Raw genomic sequence first — 13842 nt, forward strand, 5'->3', positions numbered from 1 at the left:
ACCTCTCCAGCTCCTCGGATGCTGCCTGATCTGCTGTGCTTTTCCAGCACCACACTCTCGACTCTGATCTCCAGCATCTGCAGTCCTCACTTTGTCCAAGACATGTATTATGCTTGCCTTTATTGGTCAGTGCATTGAGTACAGGTGTTGGGAGGTGATGTTGCAACTGTACAGGACATTGGTTAGGCCACTTTTGGAATATTGTGTGCAATTCTGGTCTCCTTGCTGTAGGACGAATGTTGTGAAACTTGAAAGGGTTCAGAAAAGATTTACAAGCATATTGCCAGGTTTATTGGGTTTGAACTACAGGGAAGACTGAATGGGCTGGGGCTGTTTTCCCTGGAGCGTCAGAGGCTGAGGGCAATCGTTATAGAGGTTTATAAACTCATAAGGGGCATGGATTGGGTAAATAGGTCTTTTCCCCAGGTTGGAGAAATCCAAAACTAAAGAACATTGGGTTAGGGTGCAAGGAAAAAGATTTAAAAGGGACCTAAGAGATAACCTTTTCACACAGAGGGTAGTGTGTATATGGAATGAACTGGGAGAAAATGAGGGTTGCAGATGCTGTAGATCAGAGTCAAAAAGTGTGGTGCTGGAAAAGCACAGCCGGTCAGGCAACATTGCTGATGAAGAGTTTATGCTCAAAAGGTTAACTCTCCTGCTCATCAGATGTTGCCTGGCCTGCTGTATTTTTCCAGCACCACATTTTTCAACTCTGATCTCTAGCATCTGTAGTCCTTACTTTCTCCATATCCATCTAAACCCTTCCTATTCGCATACCCATCCAGATGCCTTTTAAAGTTGTAATTGTACCAGCCTCCACCACTCCCTCTGGCAGCTCATTCCATAGTCAAAAAGTGTGGTGCTGGAAAAGCACAGCCGGTCAGGCAACATTCCTGATGAAGAGTTTATGCTCAAAAGGTTGACTCTCCTGCTCATCAGATGTTGCCTGACCTGCTGTGTTTTTCCAACACCACACTTTTTGACTATGGAATGAGCTGCCAGAGGGAATGGTGGAGGCTGGTACAATTACAACTTTAAAAGGCATCTGGATGGGTATGCGAATAGGAAGGGTTTAGATGGATATGGAGAAAGTAAGGACTACAGATGCTAGAGACCAGGGTTGAAAAATGTGGTGCTGGAAAAGAACAGCAGGCCAGGCAGCATCTGAGGAGCAGGACAATCGATGTTTTGGGCATAAGCCCTTCTTCAGGAATAAGAAGGGCTTCTGCCTGAAATGTCAATTCTCCTGCTTCTCGGATGCTGCCTGGCCTGCTGTGTTTTTCCAGCACCACATTTTTCAACTTTAGATGGATGGCAAATGGGATTAGATTAATTTAGGATATCTGGTCAGCATGGAAGAGTTGGACTGAAGGGTCTATTTCCATGCTGTACAGCTATATGACTCTATAATTAGATGTAATCACAGCTATTTGGTATTACAGGCAATTTACCAACATCCAACTTGTGAATGCGCATACCTACTCACTTGATCCCACTTTGTGTGTTAAATAATTTTAGAGATTTGATTGTAGTTATGTGCAGCTATTGTGTGTTTGACTTGCGTACAAATCCGTTTAGAATGTACTCAAGAATTGTAACCTGGGGACTGTCTGTATTTTCTTGTATTGATTGTTCCAGTCCTTTCATTACCCAAGTCTCATTGTGCATGCACGTTGCTTTCCCACTCTGCTCTGTTGTGTTCGTCTGCCTGTTTATCCACTGTTGAACCCATCTTTTAATGTTGATTCCATACTATACCAGCTTGCTTGTATGTGCTCACTGTTATACCAGTTATCTTGTATAATACTAGTCTACCTGTGAGCACTTTAATGTTGTACAAGATTGCGTATGTTCAGTGTAATACCAGTAGACTTGTGTATACTTGATGTTCTGCAATTTCTTTTTAAGAATCCCTACAGGATGGAAACAAGCCCTTCGGCCCAATAAGTCCACACCGACTCTCCGAAGAGTTACCCACCCAGACCTATTCCCCTACATTTTACCCTGACTATTGTACCTAACACCACGGGCAATTTAGAATGGCCAGTTTACCTCACCTGCACATCTTTGGATTGTGGGAGGAAACTGGAGCACCCGGAGGAAACCCACGCAGACACGGGGAGAATATGCAAACTCAACACAGACAGTTGCCCGAGGGTGGAATCCAACCACTGAGCACCCTGCCACCCTTTAAATTTGCTGAGTACATCCAACATAGCAGTTTGCCTGTGTGTACTCAGTTCTATGTTTCTGGGTAATCCAAAATGGAGGATGGGAAAAATTTCTGGCTGTAAGAGCTGCTCCTTTTTTTGAGGTATTTTAGGTGTTGGAGGTGATTTCCTCGAATTCCAGGAGCAGCAATTACTGTTTTATATGCTGTTGCATTGTTTTGGAACTTTGGAAAAAAAAGTCAAAACAACAGCAGATTAAAAGGGAGAAGAGCAGACAAAGGAAGCACATGGTGAGGACAATGCAGGAGAGAGAGAGAGAGAACCTGCACAGTTACTGCCTTTGCTGTTTGAATTTGTGTATCGCTGGACATCCAAGTGCATCTGGGAAAATTAACAAACAGTGAAATTCACAACTAATCTTGGAGGAACTGTTGGGCGAAGTTCACAGCACAGAATCAGAGAAGTTAATTGTTATTTTAAGTCTGTCCAAGAGAAAGGCTGCAGTAGTGAGTATAGTGGATTCTTTCTTGATTATATGTTTTTGGAGATAAGTCTCTTGATTAAACTTAAAATATAAGCCATAGCTATTAATTTAATCTGGGGCAGTGTTTGTAGAGGAATAAGACGGTGTTATTTTCTGGGTCTGTAGATTGTGAAGGAGCAAAAATGGCCTTTGCAGTGATATGCACTTCTTGTCAGATATGGGAGTTTAAAGAGAGTTTAAGGGTAACTGTGGATTATATCTGCCATAAATGCTGTTGGATGTGAATCTTATCAGATCGAGTGGATTGGTTGGAGAGACAGATAGAAGCAATGAGGAATTTGCAACAGCAACAGTATGTGATGGATGGCAGTTATAGGAATGGGGGGAAAGTCTCAGATACAGTCACATAGATGTCTTAACTCGAGGAAGGGTGAGAGAGGTCGGCACCTAGGGCAGGAGTCTTTTGTGGATATACCCATTTCAAACAGATATGCTGTTTTGGAAAATGTAGGGGGTGATGGATTCTCAAGGGAATGTAGCACAAACAGCCAAGTTTCTGGTATTGAGACTGGCTCTAATGCAACGAGGGGTACGTCGGCTTCCAAGAGATCAATTGTGTTAGGGGATTCTGTAGTCAGAGGTACAGACAGACGTTTCTGTGGCCAGCAGAGAAAAAGCAGAATAGTGTGTTGTTTCCCTGGTGCCAGGATCAAGGATGTCTCAGAGAGGGTGCAGAATGTTCTCACAGGAGAGAGGGGCCAGCGGGAGGTCATTGTCCACATTGGAACCAACAACATTGGAAAGGAAAAGGTTGAGACTCTGAAGAGAGATTACAGAGAGTTAGACAGAAATTTAATAAAGGACATCCTCAAGAGTAGTAATATTAAATTAGATTAGATTAGATTACATTACTGCCACCGTGCCGCCCACATCTGGATTACTCCGAGTGCTACGAGCTAGTGAGGACAGGAATAGGAGGATAGAGCAGATGGATGCATGGCTGAGGAGCTGGTGTATGGGAGAAGGATTCACATTTTTGGATCATTGGAATCTCTTTTGGGGGAGAAGTAACCTATACAAGAAGGACGGATTGCACCTAAATTGGAAGGGGACTAATATACTGGCAGGGAGATTTGCTAGAACTGCTTGGGAGGATTTAAACTAGTAAGGTAGGGGGGTGGGACTCAGGGATATAGTGAGGAAAGAGATCGATCTGAGACAGGTACAGTTGAGAACAGAGGTGAGTCAAACAGTCAGGGCAGGCAGGGACAAGGTAGGACTAATAAATTAAACTGCACTTATTTCAATGCAAGTGGCCGAACAGGGAAGGCATGGTTAGGAACATGGGACTGGGATATCATAGCAATTACGGAAGCATGGCTCAGGGATGAGCAGGACTGGCAGCTTAATGTTCCAAGATACAAATGCTACAGGAAGGATAGAAAGGGAGGCAAGAGAGGAGGGGGAGTGGCATTTTTGATAAGGGATAGCATTACAGCTGTGCTGAGGGAGGATATTCCCAGAAATACATCCAGGGAAGTTATTTGGGTGGAACTGAGAAATAAGAAAGGAATGATCACCTTATTAGGATTGTATTATAGACCCCCAATAGTCAGAGGGAAATTGAGAAACAAACTTGTAAGGAGATCTCAGTTAGCTGTAAGAATAATAGGATAGTTACGGTAGGGGATTTTAACTTTCCAAACATCGACTGGGACTGCCATAGTGTTAAAGGTTTATATGGAGAGGAATTTCTTAAGTGTGTACAAGACAATTTTCTGATTCAGTATGTGGATGTACCTACCAGAGAAGGTGCAAAACTTGACCTACTCTTGGGAAATAAGGCAGGGCAGGTGACTGAGGTGTCAGTGGGGGAGCATAATTCTATTCGTTTTTAATAAAGGACATAATTCTATTTGTTTTAAAATAGTGATGGAAAAGGATAGACCAGATCTAAAAGTTGAAGTCCTAAATTGGAGAAAGACCAATTTTGATGGTATTAGGCAAGAACTTTCGAAAGCTGATTGGAGGCAGATGTTCGCAGGTAAAGGGATGGCTGGAAAATGGGAAGCCTTCAGAAATGAGACAACAAGAATCCAGAGAAAGTATTTTCCTGTCAGGGTGAAAGGGAAGGCTGTAGGTATAGGGAATGCTGGATGACTAAAGAAATTGAGGGTTTGGTTAAGAAAAAGAAGGAAGCATATGTCAGGTATAGACAGGATAGATCGAGTGAATCCTCAGAAGAGTATAAAGGAAGTAGGAGTATACTTAAGAGGGAAATCAGGAGGGCAAAATGGGGGCGTGAGATAGCTTTGGCAAATAGAATTAAGGAGAATCCAAAGGGTTTTTACAAATATATTAAGGACAAAGTGTAACTAGAGAGAGAATAGGGACCCTCAAAGATCAGCAAGGCGGCCTTTGTGTGGAGCCACAGAAAATGGGGGAGAATACTAAATGAGTATTTTGCATCAGTATTTACTGTGGAAAAGGATATGGAAGATATAGACTGTAGGGAAATAGATGGTGAGATCTTGCAAAATGTCCAGATTACAGAGGAGGAAGTGCTGGATGTCTTGAAACGGTTAAAAGTGGATAAATCCCCAGGACCTGATCAGGTGTACCCAAGAACTCTGTGGGAAGCTAGAGAAGTGATTGCTGGGCCTCTTGCTGAGATATTTATATCATCGATAGTCACAGGTGAGGTGCCGGAAGACTGGAGGTTGGCAAACGTGGTGCCACTGTTTAAGAAGGGCGGTAAAGATAAGCCAGGGAACTATAGACCGGTGAGCCTGACCTTGGTGGTGGGCAAGTTGTTGGAGGGAATCCTGAGGGACAGGATGAATATGTATTTGGAAAGGCAAGGACTGATTCGGGATAGTCAACATAGTTTTGTGTGTCGGAAATCATGTCTCACAAACTTGATTGAGTTTTTTGAAGAAGTAACAAAGAAGTAGATGTGATTTATATGGACTTCAGTAAGGCGTTTGACAAGGTTCCCCATGGGATACTGATTAGCAAGGTTAGATCTCATGGAATACAGCCATTTGGATACAGAACTGGCTCAAAGGTAGAAGACAGAGGGTGGTGGTGGAGGGTTGTTTTTCAGACTGGAGGCATGTGACCAGTGGAGTGCCACAAGGATTGGTCTTGGGCTCTCTACTTTTTGACATTTACATAAATGATTTGGATGTGAGCATAAGAGGTGACACCAAAATTGGAGGTGTCGTGGACAGCGAAGAGGGTTACCTCAGATTGCAACAGAATCTGGACCAGATGGGCCAATGGGCTGAGAGTGGCAGATGGAGTTTAATTCAGATAAATGTGAGGTGCTGCATTTTGGGAAAGCAAATCTTAGCAGGACTTATACACTTAATGGTAAGGTCCTAGGGAGTGTTGCTGAACAAAGAGACCTTGGAGTGCAGGTTCATAGCTCCTTAAAAGTGGAGTCACAGGTAGATAGGATAGTGAAGGCGGCGTTTGGTATGCTTTCCTTTATTGGTCAGAGTATTGAGTACAGGAGTTGGGAGGTCATGTTGCGGCTGTACAGGACATTGGTTAGGCCACTGTTGGAATATTGCGTGCAATTCTGGTCTCCTTCCTATCGGAAAGATGTTGTGAAACTTGAAAGGGTTCAGAAAAGGTTTATAAGGATGTTGCCAGGGTTGGAGGATTTGAGCTACAGGAAGAGGCTCAACAGGCTGGGGCTGTTTTCCCTGGAGCATTGGAGGTGAGGGATGACCTTATAGAGGTTTATAATTTATGAGGGGCATGGATAGGATAAACAGGCCAAGTCTTTTCCCTGGGGTTGGGGAGTCCAGAACTAGGTTTAGGTTTAGGGCATAGGTTTAGGGTGAGAGGGGAAAGATATAAAAGAGACCTAAGGGGTAACTTTTTCACAGAGAGTAGTACGTGTATGGAATGAACTGCCAGAGGAAGTGGTGGAGGCTGGTACAATTGCAACATTTAAGAGGCATTTGGATGGGTATATGAATAGGAAGGGTTTGGAGGGATATGGGCCGGGTGCTGGCAGATGGGACTAGATTGGGTTGGGATATCTGGTCGGCATGGACAGGTTGGACCGAAGAGTCTGTTTCCATGCTGTACATCTCTATAACTCTATGAACTGCATGGTGTGTGTGTGTGTGAGTAAATACTGGAATATATAAAATCATACCTGTGGGAAATATCTAACAGTTTGAATACTTCCCTTTTGTGTCAATGAATGGCACAATATGCAATTATAATTGCAGTGTGAGCCCAGGAAGTTGGCGCCGAGTAGAATCCTAAATGATTTAACTTTGCATGGTGTAAACCAAAGGAAAATAAAGGGGGTGGGGGTAGTGAGCTGCTCACCCCTAACATGTCGCAACAGCTGGAGACAACAAGAAGATGTTGCTCCATGACCGGCTGTCCTGGAATCGTGCTGAACCTTGGTAACTCGGTAACCTCGGTGAAGCCAGTTCGGGGTGGTGGGCTGGTTTGATGTCTCTCTGGTGAAGGCTTTGTGGCGTTGCTGCTGTGATGGAGTATGTTTCTGTGCAGGGGGCGCTGCTGCCTTTTCATTAAATGCCTTTTAATATTTCTCGATTTTACTTCGAATTTCAAGGCTCGTGTCTGCGCCTTCCACTCGGCAAGAGACGGTCGTGCGCGCCTGGGGGGGGGGGGGGCTTCAACTATAAAACTGTGAGCAGAGCAGTGCTTCGGGGAATGCCACCTCTTGGTCTTTGTTCTGGGATCTTGAATGCATTGCAACTCCTCCCAAGGCAGCTTCAGAGAATTCGGCGAGATGGAGGAGACTGAGTGCATTTCTGACCCTCCTTCCAACTCCGGCTTCTATTGAATTCCAAACTGTAATCAGTCAGCATTATGTGCATGCGTGTGTGTGTGTGTAATTTATATAATTGCATGGCTTTATTGCACAGGTATTTTTAATTATCCGTTTACTAAGTAGCAAACGCAAACTACAAAAGTTGAAAACCATGGTCATTAACAGAAATTCAGAACCCAGTCAGGGGGAGGTCGGCGCAGGATGTGGATTGATTAATGTCTAACAAGATGTGAATGATACCAACAATGCAGTAATGGCTTAAAGCTGAGCTGGAAAGTCCAGCTCCTCCGTCAGGGCAGAGATGATGTATTTGTATTCATTGGGTGCTGGTGCAGTCAGTAGGATCGGGCTGGGTGCCAGACGAAGCAGTAGGCAATCCTTCTCCCTGGTTCGTTTCGTACATGATGGTAGGAATAAGACAGAAGACCAGAATAAACATGTTTAAAACACACAATTTGCTTGGGTATTGAACTTGAAAATGTACAGCGTGGCGGTAAAATATTAATCTCGGCTTCTACCCAAGGTTTCCAGGACAAATACTGAGGAGAAATGATTAATGTAGTAATAACGTCGAAACAGCTCGCTGCTCATACCGTATTCCATACCAGCCTCTCTCCACCCAAGTTCTGATCTCTCCAGCCAGTGGAAACATGCTGGAAGTTTAATCAGATTCCTTTTTATCTTACCTTCTTAATTCATATGCAACATAAGGCCGGGAGTAACGTGTGTGTTTTTATATAAATAGCGAGAGAGAAAGAGAGAGCGCACCTTTATTTTAAAAAAAAGATTGGCCAGAGATTGTCATTGGCAGAGATTTGTGACGCGATGACCTAGGACACAGAGCTATCTAGACAGAGGAGTATGCTTGCCACTTTCGAGCTCTGGTGTGTGTCCTTTTGCACGCAATCTTTCTCATATTTTCAATTAGTGCAAACGCATTCTGATTCTAGTTCGGACGTCAGTACAGGTTCAACTCTTGGGTCTTCAGATGTTCTCAGGAGGCGTGCAGGTCATGTTTCCACATGTGTGTGGCATTCGCTTGTCACCTCGGAGGCAAGGAATGCACAGGACAATGTATCATATTCCTGGAGAGACAGGCCGTCTGTGTTCCCATTCAGTCAGAATCTGGGATACAAATGCAATAGAACACAACCAATAAATCGGCTTTAGCGTTCTTGTGGTGAGTGGTATTCCGGTCCGAGTTTAAGCCCCACCTGCTCCAGAGGTGTGTAATAACATCTCTGAACAGGTTGATTCCTAAAATAAGAGGTAAATATATCTTGGAACCCTGGAGCCTAATGTTGTGTATGTTTCGGTGGAGAAATATAGGCGACTGGCCAAACCCAGTCCTCGTAATAATCTACTGTCAGTGGAATAGGTGTGTGTGGGTCAGTGGGGAATCATCTCAGAATGCATGGATCTAGTTAGTGCCCCTAAAGTGACAGATATAAAGGACAAGATAGATGTCGGAAAGCTGTTTTAATCTTGGGCTAGAAAACATGGATAATACAAATGACGAAGGAGCAATGTTAGAGGTGGAAGATCATTATACTTGTACAAAACGGCGAAGAAACTTCTCGATAAGGTAATTGATTCATTGAAACTTTTTTTTTCAAAATGGAGAAAACGTAATTAAAGATAATAAAAAACATATATTGTTTTATTTAAGATCGTACCCCTGAGCAGCTAACATCCAGTGAATTACTTGTGGATATGCCACATCCAACTACTTCCATCAAGGGCCCACAAACTATAGCTGAGAGGAGTGGCCAGTCATGTGTCACATTTTGGACGGAGTTGACATGATGGTTATTCTCTTTTACACAATCAAGCCAAAAATCATGAATCTGATTGAACGTCAGAAATAAAATTTAATAGCGCCAAGGGAGACCGTTCGATTCTTAAACTTTGTGTCATTGGAGACTTTTAACATTTTTAATCCGGTCATCAGGGCCTCAAATAGAAACGTTTTCTGAATAATGGCTTCCCTATTATCTCAAATGATGAGAGTGTGAAACATGGACCTATCTGTGTAATGAACTATAGTGCGCGATTGAATGAAATAGTCTTACTTCACTAAGTCACTTGTTCACACAGTTCACGGTTCGGTACCAATCGACTGAATAACTCTTTTGGTCCACTGTAAAACGAGTTATTCTGTATTGCTACATTTGAACGCGGGTTGGTTTTGAATGATGTGTTGTTGATCACAATGTTATGGAATTCAGAGATCAAAAATGACCTCAGCAGGAGAATAATCCCAGTCCGCAATCAGTGCCCATGGTAGAGCAGGCGGGGAATACTCTCGGAGCGTTGGCAGAGATGAGAGCGCAGTCAAGAGCACAAAGACACGCCGTTCACGTCAAAACATGTACTGCTTTAGGCCCTAACTACCCACAGTTAAACCCCCAAGAGAGTTAGTGGGCGTCCTATGTTACTGATAATGGGTTGACTCAGGCCCTAATAAAACATGAGGCGATTTCCCCCAGTGATGATAATACCAGAGACTATATCCATATCCAATATTCCTTTGTTCATACTAAGAATGCGTTATGTGTTGTACCTGGGTTGAAGTATTAGAAGGTATAGCTCTATATTTTGGCTGTTTCCTTTCCTAACACTAGTTATCTCTGTGTGTATGATGACGTGTAACCAACAACATAAGAATAACGCAATCATGTAAATGTGTTTCAAGCATTAATAAAAAAAGTGTCCAACTTGACCTAGTTTCCGAATTTTTCAGAGTCAGTTGCATTATTCATTCCTACAAATGTTGGTGGCGTCACAAGAAATGGCGTCAGGAAAGTTATTTCCAACTTGTTTGATACGCCATTAACGATCATGAGTACCAAGAGAACTGAGGCTAATGGTGGAATTGCAGAATTTCCTGCTTTTACCGGAATACACTCATGAAATAAGTCAGTTTGAACAGAGGTACAAAGAGAAAGTGAGGTCTACAAATGCTGGAGGTCAGAGTCGAGAATGTGTTGCTGGAAAAGCACAGCAGGTCAGGCAGCACCCAAGGAGCGGGAGAGTCGACGTTTCGAGCCGGAGCCCTTCGTCAGGAATGTGGGCTATCAGACGGTTCCGTAGGCAGGTACTGAGGCCTGTATCAGAACGCCGATTCTCCTGCTCCTCGGATGCTGCCTGACCTGCTGTGCTTTTCCAGCACCGCACTCTGAACAGAGATGCAGTCAATAACTCAATATTTTGCTAATCCTTCATCGCAAAGTCATGATGGGTGTAGGAGGAGAAAGTGAGGACTGCAGATGCTGGCGATCAGAGCTGAAAATGTGTTGCTGGAAAAGCGCAGCAGGTCAGGCAGCATCCAAGGAGCAGGAGAATCGACGTTTCGGGCATTAGCCCTTCTTCAGGATGGATGTAGGACTCCTTAACGTAAATTCGCCAGGATGAAGCCTCAACATCCTTAAAAAAAGATGTTGCTTCTGAGCAAGCGTCTAATTAAGAAACTAAGAGCAACCTTTTATTTCCCATTCTTTTAGTAAAGACTACATGTGAAAACTGAAGTGAGTTAACAGACAGGAGCTTAACTTCTGAAACTGATAATATTATAGATATTAAGACTGTATTAACGTGAAGTCATCTTCAAATGAAATAGGTTTTTCTGAATAATACTCATTACTAATTGACGATTATCCGTCTCCCGACTAATTTAGCAACTGTGTTAAAACGCTCCCACAGTCGCCCCGTGAGAATGAAGTAATAGAGAAAAAAAGTGTGGGAAGGGATATAATTAGCAGAATGTAAATCAGACTCTTCTCTCTGATATTAATACATTCATGTGAGGTACGTCTTTCATTGGCTTCCAGTGTTAAAACATGCACACAATCCAGCCAATTTGATGTTACCTGGGAACGGCTGCCACTCTGAAGATCCTCCCCATCATCCTGAACCCTGCTACTCATGTGACACGGCGTCTGCTTGGACAAAGCGGGCGCGGTGCAAGCGCTTTCGCACTGCCTAGGCTCTCCGAAGAGAAAGAAGGCACACGCTGGAACATCACCCGCCCCACACCCAACCCTTCCCGAATCCTTGGCTCAATCAGCATCAGCTCGAGTATGTCGCTGGCTTAACTTGGGATCAACTTTTCGGCTTTAGAGGGCAGGTTGGACTGAAGAAGCAATGATCGCTTCAGCTTGGCCAAAGCGCGCAAGTCAACACAAGTGCTCGGGTGCCTGGGGCTGACTCCTTGAGATCTGAGTCAATGTACTTACACTCATATCCTCTCCTATTGTTTAATCCTTTTTAATGGCTACGGCTGTTATTGTCAGTACACGAAAAGATGCCTGTCATGAAAGGGTTGCTTGCGCCGCAGAACACCTTTCTGGATACAATAGCAACACGATTCGACGGAACTCGTAAGTGAACTACATCGATGCATGTCTTTGCTTAGAAACCGGGTGAGTTTAGGTATGGGAGGAAGGAAGGGATGTTTCCTGTGTCAGTTCGGGAAGATTATTATTTAATCCGAGGACTTTTTTTTAATCTTTATACCAAAAGCGAAACTTTGCCAGCCTGTGCCGTGACTTTGATAAGGGCTGATGGAACACACTCACAGACAGTATTCTCATTGTAAGAACACACTTTCACTCCAACTTAGTGAAATCGTAAGCTGAATATAGACCTCTGTGCAGCCGAAGGACACAGGGGGTGTCTGCTATTTTAATTACAATGTTCAGTCTGATCCAGCGCCTCTACTAAAAGGGAAAGCGTGTTGGAACGGCTTCTTGTTAGTGATTATTGACCAGCTGTGATATGACATGCATAGTGCTGTAAAACGACCCGTTACATTAAGGCAGTATTTGGACACTGGAGTTCTCAGTACGACCTAGCACGATTCCCTCAGACAGCCCAAAATAAATTGCTTGGCTGAACACTGAGCCCCTTTAGAAATCACCCAGCCCATTCCTCTCTTTTCAAATCGCTTAATAATGTAACAGCTACAATTCCCACTGTCCCATTTCCCTTTGGGAGCGCTGCAGCTGGTTTCCTTGTTTCAGCACCATGGTCAGAGACAATGGAGGCGCCTAAACAAACAGCCAGGAACCTGACCAGAAATGAAACATAGCAGAGTTCCTGGTGAACGTTAGTCCTTTCGCCCGCCCACGGTCAATAAAGGAACTAGATACGCTCAAATAGTTTCTTTAAAAAAAAATCGGTTTCCGGATTATGATTTCCTGGTTAAAAGAAAAACACCAAACAATTGTCTGATTATTCAAATTCTCTTTTGATGAAGAGTGTATGTCTCCCTTTCAGATTATTCAATGTAAATGGTACTCAAAAAAACACATGAACATGAGTGCTCTGAGATTACAACCACCAGAGAGCAGAACATGAGCTTCGGATAGGTTTGAATAGTTGTGTATGTTAAATGATCCAGACTCGAAAGAGTCATAATTTAATGAAAGATTTAGAAATCACTCGCTGTTTGGCATAGTTCTTTCATCCTTCCTGATGTCTAATTCATTCACGAGCCAGAGTACTTGTGACTATGAAATACCTTTTTTTTTTTAACTTGCAGAAAGTCTTTAGGTCCACTTTGTCAGGGAGACAACTCAGACCTGACATAATTCAAAAAAAGCAAATGGGTTAGAAAAATAATGACTATTTATTGTCCACTACAGCCATTGAATGATAGATACTTTATGTAGGGAAAGCTGACATACTAAAAGTTAACAACTGCAAAGTAACACCATTTGTGATCAGCAGTAGATGGCTGGAGTGGGAGAGAAAGACACTTTGTGCACATTAGCACCCATTGTTTGGATGGGACAAGTGTCCTTGTACTACCAAATTGACATCAGCAGTGGGTGTGCATACACTTGAGGTTCAATTGCACTTTATTAGTGAGAGCACATTTCAATGGACACCCCATTCGAAGCATACAGCACAGACGGGTCATGGCACTGTCTATTGTGCAATGCTGATTTAGTACAAGCAGTGCAATTTTGGATCTGAGCACTCCAGCTATCAGCCTCTTGTAAACTCACACTGTTGAATATACATTCAGCAGTTTGAAGAATTACCCCCACCTCCATTAAGTGTTTTTTTCTGCTGCTATGATTCCCCAAGTATTTAGCACTTCCTACAGTTGTTTAAATTACAAAAGTCTACATGAATTAGTTCAATAACAGCTAAAAGAGTCTTCAAGACTTATGTACAAACCAATTACCTTTAGAGACTAGGAACCCTCATTCAAATACAGCATAATGTTGGGGTATAAACAGAGACTGTGAAGTGCAATACAGGTTGTTAGAAGAGGGAAGAAAGCTTTAGGTGGAGGTCAAAAACACACAAGGTGTTCAGGCAACAGTTCTCCAATCTGTGTCCCAGTG

The 13842-nt window shown here is 43.2% G+C and overlaps 1 protein-coding gene across 1 annotated transcript in view; it reads left to right on the forward strand.

The window, feature by feature from the left end:
- Window positions 1-11554: 11554 nt before the first annotated feature.
- The window catches only part of kcnh3 (potassium voltage-gated channel, subfamily H (eag-related), member 3), a 771606-nt gene continuing 769318 nt past the window's right edge, over window positions 11555-13842 (forward strand). Inside the window, exon 1 of the mRNA XM_043692965.2 lies at window positions 11555-11865. Coding sequence (XP_043548900.1) covers window positions 11790-11865 — 76 coding nt within the window. The 5' untranslated portion in view covers window positions 11555-11789. The remainder of the gene's footprint in view (window positions 11866-13842) is intronic.

Source organism: Chiloscyllium plagiosum, unplaced genomic scaffold (genome assembly GCF_037043375.1).
Source record: "Chiloscyllium plagiosum isolate Xiang-an unplaced genomic scaffold, Cpla_swu_hap1 HiC_scaffold_7, whole genome shotgun sequence".
Taxonomy (NCBI): Eukaryota; Metazoa; Chordata; class Chondrichthyes; order Orectolobiformes; family Hemiscylliidae; genus Chiloscyllium; species Chiloscyllium plagiosum.